The 9,953-nt window shown below is 42.4% G+C and overlaps 1 protein-coding gene across 1 annotated transcript; it reads right to left on the bottom strand.

Moving 5' to 3' along the window:
* Positions 1-3,758: 3,758 nt before the first annotated feature.
* Positions 3,759-7,430, bottom strand: UTS2 (urotensin 2). Its single transcript, XM_058818915.1, has 4 exons — positions 7,328-7,430; positions 5,046-5,147; positions 4,529-4,572; positions 3,759-3,875 (listed from the first exon to the last, which is right to left on the bottom strand). Exons 1-4 carry the CDS (start codon positions 7,428-7,430, stop codon positions 3,759-3,761), a joined length of 366 nt encoding a protein of 121 aa, XP_058674898.1.
* Between the last annotated feature and the right edge of the window lie 2,523 nt (positions 7,431-9,953).

Genomic DNA, 9,953 nt, shown 5'->3' with positions numbered 1-9,953 from the left:
CTGTTCAAATGTGTGTTTGTTTTGCTTTTGGCAGTGTGTAGAAAATACTTTTAGCAGAACCCTCAATACTTTTTTTGCTTGTACATGGGTTGGGCTACAGTGAAAATGGCCATGTTGTGGCCATTTATGCTGTTTTGTTGAGGGATTTTGTGGTTGTTTCTTTTTTTCAGTCACACTCCACCTTGCCAACTCCAGGATATGATCTTTCTTTTCTGCATTCCACAAGGGCAAGGACTTCTTGTGTGTGAAATATTAAATCTGTATTTCTAAACTGCTGGGATTTGGCATGCAGGACTTAAAGCTTCTGTCTGTGTGACTTTTCTAAAAAGTTTTTGTTCTAGAGGAAGTACAGAGAAAAAAAATGAAAGGTTTATTTCATGAACATGTCTCATAGAGAAGGAAGTTCTTAAATAATTGCAGAGCAACAATTTGTTCATCTTTTTCTGCTTTAAGGGACATAACAGAGAGATATGATTGATAGTGCTGAAAGGAGCCTGCAGGAGAAAGGCAGAATCACTGCAGGGAGTACAAGGTACAGAACAAAAGTAGCATCATACTGAAATTGGAAAAGAAAGAAGTAATCTTAGATGAGTACATAACTGAACTGCTTCTGATGAGGTAAGTCATGCAGTGCCTTGAAATACAGGCATCTTGAAAGTAACATTAGATGTATCATTGCTGAGGGTTTATTGATTTTTTTAAAAGGGTTATTTGGTCATTTTAAGCATTCTTAAAACTGAGTCAAATTATCTATTCCAAAAAATGAATATAAATTAAATGGGCTTGTGAAATGAAAAATGTTCAGGCTTGGATCTATGTTTTTATTCAGAGATCTGGGCTGTCTCAGCCTATCTACGTTTCTGATTCTCTAGCAATCATCCTCCTGCCAGCTCAAGTCCTGGCTCAGCTGAGAACCTGCAGGTACACATTTGTGTGGATGTCAGAGGTGAGCTGCACCATGTACTGCTGTATTTTTGGCAGATGGTGAGAAATTGGACCTTGGCGCTTCATCATCCCATTCTCAGAAGTAATGGGTCTGTATTTTCTGTAGTAGATTTGCTTCAGAGCAGCCTGGTCCCTGTCAGGGTATCCATCACACATTCCTGGGAGCTGTGCCTGCTTGGCTCCCAGCTGCAGCTCCAGTTTGGCCTCTGCTCCTTCTGCCCACAGGCTCAGAGTGCTCCTGGCTGACTTCCCCAGCTGCACCTTCCCATGGAAAGGCAAAACTGCCTTCCAGACTCAGGAATTCTCTGTGCCAGTCCCAGCCCTGTCTGTGCCCTGCAGGGGAGAGGGGGAGCTCTGAGCTGACAGCTGGCAGGAGCTGGATGTCACAGCATGGGGGAGAAGGGGAGTTTGCCCTCCCTGTCACTGTCACATTTTCTGAACAATCTCTTTGCCTGTGCTTTCTCTCTTGGGAAGCTGAGAAGCCTCAGAGAAAAAGGAAAACAATATCTCATTTGCTTTGGAATGTGGTTTGGATATTGTTTATCCAACATGTGAATTGTTTTAACTTAATAACCAACCACAGCCAGCTGTGTCGAGGCTCTGGAGAGAGTCACAAGTTTTTCATTATTATCTTTTAGCCTTCTGTAAGTATCCTTTCTGTATTCTTTAGTATAGTATTCTTTAATATAATATTGATCATAAAATAATTAATTAGCCTTCTAAGAACATGGAGTCAGATTGATTTCCTCCCTTCAATGGGGGTCCCAGAAAATACCACAGCCCTCCCATGTCACACCTGGCCAGGCTCTGCTCTCAGACCTGGGCCTGAGTTTATCTGGCATCTGCCAGGAAAGTCCTTTGGGAAGGAAGCACTTGAGTGCTCCATAGTGTCCCAAACAGTTCTCTTTGAGAGCCACCAGTGGTGTCCAAAGGCACTCTGAACTCCTTCCTTTCCAGAGGAAAGGACTGGGCCTGACAAAGTTTCAGGCTCTGATGAAATTCTGGTATATTAGAATTATCTGAATTCCCCCTCAGCCCCTGCTGCTGTGAGCTGGCCTAGCTGGAATAGTAAATTGATTTGGTATTGCTTCTTTAGATGCCATAAATGTTAGCAAGTAATTTGTAGTTTTAAGACCTAAGGTTTCACTATTTATAGATCAATTACCTTGTCTTGACCCATCTTCAACACCTGACAGCTCTTCATTTCTTCCTCTCTCAGGTAGATGGCCAGTGAACTTTTTAATACTTGCAATATCTTTTCTGGTATTCTTCACCCTGATTTTATTTATTTAGCTTTATGCTTGCAGTTTTTGAAAATATTTCCCCCCCCAGTCTTTTTAGGCTGTATATTTCTTCCTGTCTGTGTCTGTTTTAGCTCATTATTCATTTAGATAAATTTGAAGTCTTTTCTGAGAAGTTTATAGTAGCAGAAAAGGAGTAATTTCCAGAGAGCCACTGACTTGCTCCACTGTGTAAGAGAAGGATGAATGTTTAAAAGATTTCAAATAGCAGCACAGGGCATCCTGCTGCTCTGACTTTGAGGACATTTTTCTCTGTTACAGCTGGCATCATCTATCTTACAATTTATGTGAAGTGAGCAAGCTGTTTTAAACCTGTAGGCTTTGTTTAAACAACACAGTCAGAGATTTATGATGTGTGCTCTTGAGATCAGTGTAGCTGTGTATCACTGTTAGGTGTTTATCTCAGGCTTTCTGTGAGCCCTGACTGGAGTGAGGTTTATGCAAGGTATGTATTGAGCAGGGGTTCACAGCTCAGACAGCTTTGGGATATTATCAAAATTGGCATCCCCAGAGACAATTCCTGCCTGTTTAGCTCAGTTTCTTGCAGTTACTATCAGAGGGTACCCAGGACTGAGAGAGTCTGCAAGTACTCTGCATGTGGAAGAGTCAAGCTAGGAGATTTGTGTAGCTTTTTGTTTTGTCCTCTCCTTTATTTATGTTACATGCCAAGATACAGTGACATTATCAGTGAGTGGCACCTTGAGTGTCCAAGCTGGCTTGCCCTGGAAACACAGATTATCATCTCTGTCCATGTATCACCTTCCTGCACCTGTGTGTGCAGGAATCTTTCACAGGGTGTCTGTCATTCCTGCCTCCACTGATTGTCCAAATCTGGGGGTAAAATCTTGAATGACAACCACATTTACCTTCCATATTGTGCTTGACAATAATCACACTCAATTCTTCAAACCCATGGGCACAGGCAGCTGGAGGCTGGACAGAGGAATAATTTGTGGGTCTTTTTACAGGTGCCTGAGAGAAACAATCATCTCCAGCAGCAGTGGGAGCACATGCCTGATCTGACATTGCTGATTGGTTTTGTGGTGCCTTGGGCATGGCAGGAGGGGACTGGGCATTGTTAAGCTGCCATCCCTTACCTGCTCAACATCTTCAGGGAATGCAGCAATGACTCTTCTTCCTGGCACCTCAATCTACATGAGTGACAAAGGAGAAAGTCCCTTTGCCTCTGGACTTGGACACAGTTGAGCTCTTCTGGGAGTTTTCACAGAACCCCATGGGAATTTTCCTTCCCCTGCCCAAGTTCTCTTTGTGTTGTGTATTTCTCTCTTCCTCCCATTACTTCCTTCGTGCTGTGCTGAGCTCTAAAAAAATTACTACATTGCTCACAACATAATTGCAAAACATCAAGAATTTATTCATTTCCAGGTAACAGAGAGTCTAAAGTTAGGTGCTGCCTTCATGGTTCTTCATTCCCATTTTGAATCAAGCTCATCTATATACATGTTTTCAGCCATCTGTATAAATTATGCAGCCAGTCAGGGAGTTCCCTGTTTACACACAATATTTCCAGAAGCACTCAGAAAGATTCCCACGTTTCTTGTACTGTTTCCTGTCCTTGGTCAGGAGGCGGCCCAGGAAAGCATTTTGAGGATGGTTCCTGTAGAAATTCTGAAATCAAACAGCACTGGGGAGGTTATGGGGGTGGTTCCCAGTGGGAAAGTCCATCCTCCACCCTCCCTGAGCACCCTGTGCTCCCACTGGGGAAGGAGGGGACTGCCCTGGGAAACCTCTGCTTTGCATGTGCCACTAAAACCCAGCCCTGTTCTCTGCATTGGTGTTTAATTCAGCAGGAAGTGAACAGGGATGATGTTCTCCATGAACATAATGGTTCATAACAGAGCTGATCATGCTGTGTAACCTGTGCTGGAGGTGGTGGCGGTGCAAATAATGGTGCCTGGGTGCCTGGGCTGATGAAGCTGGAAATTGGCCTTTACTTAGAGAAGGGGAAAAAACCCCAAAAACAAAACAAAAAAAAACCCCCAAACAAACGCACACCAAAAAAACCCACCAAAAAAACCCCTTAATTCTAAGCCCTCCACTTTTTTTTAATCTAGATTACTTGCTCTCTTTGTTTTTTCCATTTTCCCCCTCTCCCTTGCCTGTCTAACTGCTAAGTGATTCCAGCTTCAAGAACACTGTGGCATGCTACTTTAGTCTCTACTGTTTGTGAAGTCTGTTGATCTGAAATGATTTCTTGGTAACAATTCTATGTAGTTTAGTCTTATTTTTCTTGTTTCAGTGGCAGATGGTTATTTACTTACCTCTTTGATATTTTCCTCTGGGTTGTAGTTGCTGGGGGTAAGACCTGTTAAAGGGAAGACACAATGAAATGTTTTAGCATTTAGAAATCATGAATTAGGCAAGTAATTCTCATGTGCCAGAATGCTACAACTGACAGAGGTCTTGGAGTGGAATATCCAAGGGTAACACCTATTGCTTTCCAAACCATCCATTGCCACTGATTCTGCACTTTCTGCAAGTATTGATGTTTTCTAAGACTGCTATTTTCTTTGTCTGCCAGCTCCTCTTAGGCCCATCCTCTCCTTGCCCTGGTTTTGCTGTCTGGAAGTTTTGCAGCACTCATTTGGAGATTTTGAGGTGATGTTGAGCTGCAGGCATTGCTACTCAGCAGCTTCCCCAAAATTCCACTTAACTTATTGACAGCTGTTACTTACACATAACATTGTATTTTAGCAAACAGCTTGGAGCTGGGGTGTGATATCTGTGGGAGCTGGAGGTGTGAACCATGGGCACTCCCAGTGCTGTGTGAATGCTCACCTGCTTTGCTGTCCTCACTCAGGGTCCCCAGGAGCTCTGGCAGGAGCTGGAGCAGGGAGGAGCTGCCCAACCTCTCCAGGTTTAACCTCGAGTCTTCATCAGCTGCCAAGGCAAGAAACAGGCACAGGGTGAGTCTTTTGCTTTGCATCCCTGTTTCAGTCTGTCCCAGGGGATTTCTCATCAGGTCTGTTAAAGATTTTCATGAAAGCACCAACCACACATCCTTATTTAACTCTTCTAATAGGGGATAGTTGGTTTTGTATTCCTTTCCTTCCAAAGCTTTGAGAAAAGAGAAACCTTAGTGATGTTAATCTTAGATTCTCATTTCTCTGGCAGTTTTGTTACAAGAGTTTTTGACAGCAGTAGCCCCTCCTGTCACTTGAGGTACTCTCAACCTCATCCTTCCAGTGCACAGCCCAGACTTGGATGTAATTTTAAAAATTATACTTTCATTTATTTATCAACTTGTTCCTGTGCCGCAGGAATGCATAAAGGCAAAACTTTCCTATGAATAAAGGCAAAACTTCCTGTTCAATACCTATTTACCTGTTCAGTCTTGCAATTACTAAATGCAGTAGAGGTTGTGGAAGGGCAGGAACAAAGGTAGAAAAACTTACAATTTATTTTGATAGCCGTGCTTCTTGGTGCATTTCAGCCATCTCTCATTAAATGTGTGTACCAGTACAGATGTTACCAGTTTTTCCAACACTACAGCTTGCTGGTAGCTGATAGAATTAATTTATCTATGCATAAAGAATTCAGAATTCTGTGCTAGCCTGTGCCCCAAGGCACTTTGCCAACAGAATCCCTTAGCAGTGCAATATTCCAGGTAACTTGGGTTTTTGTAATCTGAGCAGTAAATTTCGTCTTTGGTAATACATAGCAGCCATCCAAAATTGTGGGCAACCAGAGGCTGTCATCATCAAACACTATTTGGGCAGATTAATATAATTTTGTAATTGTACTTGTAGGTGACCCTTTGGAGTTTCAGTTGCTCTGACCTGCAGGGATGGATGTGACTGTAGCTCCTCACATGGACATGTAAGAAAACAAACTGAAATAATCTCCCAACATTTCAAAAACTTGCACAAAGATCAGAAATTTGAGGACCTTGGACGTGCCTGTTATTAGTTTACTCACTGCATAAAAGGACATTTGCAAAGGACAGCAGGGATTTCATTATAGGACTCAAAATAAGAATACAAAAACTTCCCAGTGCTGAGTGGAGACAATCTGCATCTCTGACCATGGATTATTCTTTAAATCAGAGCACTGCTAGGAGGTAAATTTGCTTTGATATTTAAAAAAGGAAAAACCCAACCCAAAACCAACCCTCTTTAAGACAGTTCCTCTTCTGTCTTCTCCCTCCCAGAGACTCTTTACATTAGCAGGAAGATCTGAGCACAGTGACTTGAACCTAATGCAATCATGGCTAGAGCCAGCTATGATGTGACAGATATTACTCAGATATTGAGTCAGGGGTACCTGGAAATGCAAATTACATTGTGGAAGGCTTGATGAGATGCTGGCTTAGAGAGCCCAAGATTTTCAGAGCAGACTGAGGACTGTTGATACCTATAAAGCAGTAGAGCAGCTCTTGCAAAGCAGGTAAGAACAGCCACTTTTTAATAATCAGCTTTATGCAATAACTTCTGGGTTGGTTTGCCTGTTCTTTCAGAACTCATTTCACAAAGTCTTCCAGTACCAGTCAGGTCTGATGAGAGCAACCTTCCAGATTCTGCTGTGCATTTTTTCTGAGCCATTTCAAACTTTGAGCATCACTTTCTCAAGCAAAGATTTATTCTTTTCCTGGGCTAAATTTGAATTAGTGCAAACAAAGAGCATTTTCAATACATAGTGTAAGAGAGATTTGCCTGTTCTTGATGTTAGCACTAGGTTTCCCTGTTTTTAAACACAAAATAGCTTATTTCAAAGAGTAGAAACAGGAGAGATTGTACAGCCAAGCTTGTTTAAGTCACCCAATGCCTATGAGAGCTCAGACACTGAATGCCAGCTCACATTCAGTGCTGCAAGGCTCAGATACCTTTTTCTCCTCAGTGCATCCTTTTGTTCCCTGGATCTCAAAGCAGCAGGGGGAACCATTTAGGGCACCCAACCTCCCCATTGTGCAAGAGCAGCACCCACTGCTGTGTCCCTTGTGCTGCTGCTGTCCTGCTTCTCCTGCAGCTGAGCAGCACAGATCCAGGCCCCTTGGAAAGCACACTGCTGCTTTCCCTGCTCCAACCCATGCATGATAACCATTAAAATCAAAATTCTCTTACCTGAGTGTTGGTAAGACATCTCACTGGCATTGATGATGGGGAGAGACAAGAGAGGACAGGAGAAGCAGATGATAATGAGACAGCAGAGTATCAGTTTATGCATCTTTGCTGTGTTGGATGTTCTGTTGTGTCTAACCCTGAAACTCAGAACTCCTGGCTAACTGTAGCCTCAGCTCCCAGTTTCTCCCATTATATAGCCACTCATGACCTCATAAACACCATCATGTTCTCTCCCCCCTTCAGAAAAAAATCCAATGAATTTATTGCCCATTGATTCTAAATGGAAACCACTTTGCATTGATGTAATTTTTCAAGGTAACAGTTCATAGACAATAAATTTACTGTCTTATAGCTTGGTGTACAAAATGGATATTATATCAAACCAAGCACAGTAAAGTTTATAAATCTGGCATTTAAAAAAAAGTAACTTTGAGTTATAAATCATGAGTTATCAAAGGGTCAGACGTTGGTTGAAATGACCAGGGCAATAGACAGCTGATTTATGAGCCTCAGCAGTCCTGACGCAAAGCATCTGATATGAAATGCACTTTTTTTTTCCCCTCTCTCTTTTGTGAGATGGATGAATGTGTTGTGTTGTATTTGTTGTGCCAGAAAAAAAAGTAAAAAAGAGAGGGAGTTGAAAAAGCTTGTTAACTTACATAGGTAATACTAGGAGAATTCAATTTTTAAATTTGTTTTGCTGCCTCTTGCAGAATTTCACACCTGTTTATTTGGGAAGACCTCATCCAATGGTGCCCTAGAGAATTGTCTTGGCAGAGAAAGTGCAGCTTCCATCTGGAGACTTCTTGGTACATATAAACTACTTGGGTTGATGTTAAACACAGGTCCCTCTGTAGACTGGAAGACCATTTTCCATTTCACTTATCTTCTCTTTCAGTTGGAACTAACTACTTAATTCTGAGTGTGTTAGCAAGGTTTTTCCCCTGTTTGCCCATTGCTTTTGCCTAATGCTGCCACAGGAGTTGCCTTATGTCATCTCATCACTTTAGTCCTTCTTTCCTTCCATCTAGCCTATTTTGTTTCCTTTACTTAAAATTTGATTTATCATATCATAGAGCAAGGACTGACTGGACTGGTCCCTCCCCTCCATTCTCTATGCAGTGTCTTATCCAACTGTATAGAGCCTTGAAAATAACAAAAAAAAAGGTAATTTCATGGCAATATTCTTTCCTTTTAATGGTGAGAAGATAATGCCTCTTTGCAACAAATTATGGTGTGTTACTTTTCTGCCTCTCTACTCAAATGCTTTTGTCTTCAGATGCTCTTCAAAATACTATGAAATCCAACTAGTGTTACTAAAGTTGTTTCCTTATGCTGAATTTTGTGATAAGTTTAAGTCGCAGAAGATGAGAACTTCCCTGCTTTTCATCTTTTTCCTTTATTCACATTTCCTGTTGAAGATTAATTTTTATATTTTACATCCTGTGACTCCTAAGACTAATTTCAAATTGGCTGCATCAGTCATACAGAACAGAAGTATTTCTGCTGCAGGTGTAACTCAGGGGAGCAAGCCCCCCATGGGTGGGCTAAACACAGTGGGCTCTGAAGGAGGTTGAAGTTGGAAATCTGGGAATCTCATACTCCAATTCCCCTGCTCCAAGCAGAGTCAGCCAGGACAGCTGGTCCAGGAGTGTGGCTAGTCAGGTTTGAATAGATCCAAGGATGGAATGGGACAGAATTTCAAAATTGAGCTTGATAATGCCTTTGGCATCCCTGTGTGTGTTCAAATGCTCTCACCTGAGTGCACAGGTGGGTGTTGGGCAGGTGGGGAAGGACCTGCAGAGGTCCTGCCAGCCTAAACTTCTCTTCTGTGCACAGAGAGGGCTGGCGTTTGACTTGCCTTGACTATTGAACAAATATCTGTACTACAAGTCCTTTTTCTCCACACTTCTCTTTGCTGAACTGAATGTTTATGACAAAAGAATTTCTCTACAGAATTAACCTAATGTGTTTTATTGCCCTTTCCCTGTGCTTCCCTGTGAGAGAGATAAGCAGCAAGAGAGGAATTCTCTCTCCTCATCTGAGTCATGCAGCTCTTGTTCCAAAACTGCAGACAGTAATTAGCTCTGATTTGATGCATGATCTCACTGTTGGTGCTGGATGCTCTGTACAAATGCTTCTCCTTCAGTGAACCATCAATGACAATGGTATTATCAATATTCACCCTAGGCATCCTCAAGGAAAGCTAATGAAGCGCTGACCAGCAGCTGCTGTCCTTTGTCTTTTCTCAAGGAAGATTCAGCACCTCAGAGCCTCCTGGAGTGCGTCATGCTCAGCTTGGGCAGCCTGCCCAGGGATCATTGCCTCTGCTTTGGGCTGGAGGTGTCACTCAGCCACTCTCCTTTGTCACTCAGCCACTCTCCTTTGTCACTCAGGCACTCTTTGCTCTCCCAAAATGTCAAAGGCATCTCTCTGGGGTGACAGTGCCAACGTCATCATTGTGCCAAGCAAGGAAACAGCTCATCCCAAGCAAAGGTACAGAGCCCTGGATCCATGGGAGAGGGAACTCAATGGGAATGGCACTTTGAAAACTTGGGAATTTATTTCAAATTCTTCTGCAGTATTTTGTGGGAAGGTTTTCAAAGTGCTTCTTTGTGCTTATTTC

The sequence above is a fragment of the Ammospiza caudacuta genome, chromosome 22 (assembly GCF_027887145.1).
Source record: "Ammospiza caudacuta isolate bAmmCau1 chromosome 22, bAmmCau1.pri, whole genome shotgun sequence".
Lineage (NCBI taxonomy): Eukaryota > Metazoa > Chordata > Aves > Passeriformes > Passerellidae > Ammospiza > Ammospiza caudacuta.
This window is presented reverse-complemented; position numbering and strand designations above follow the sequence as displayed.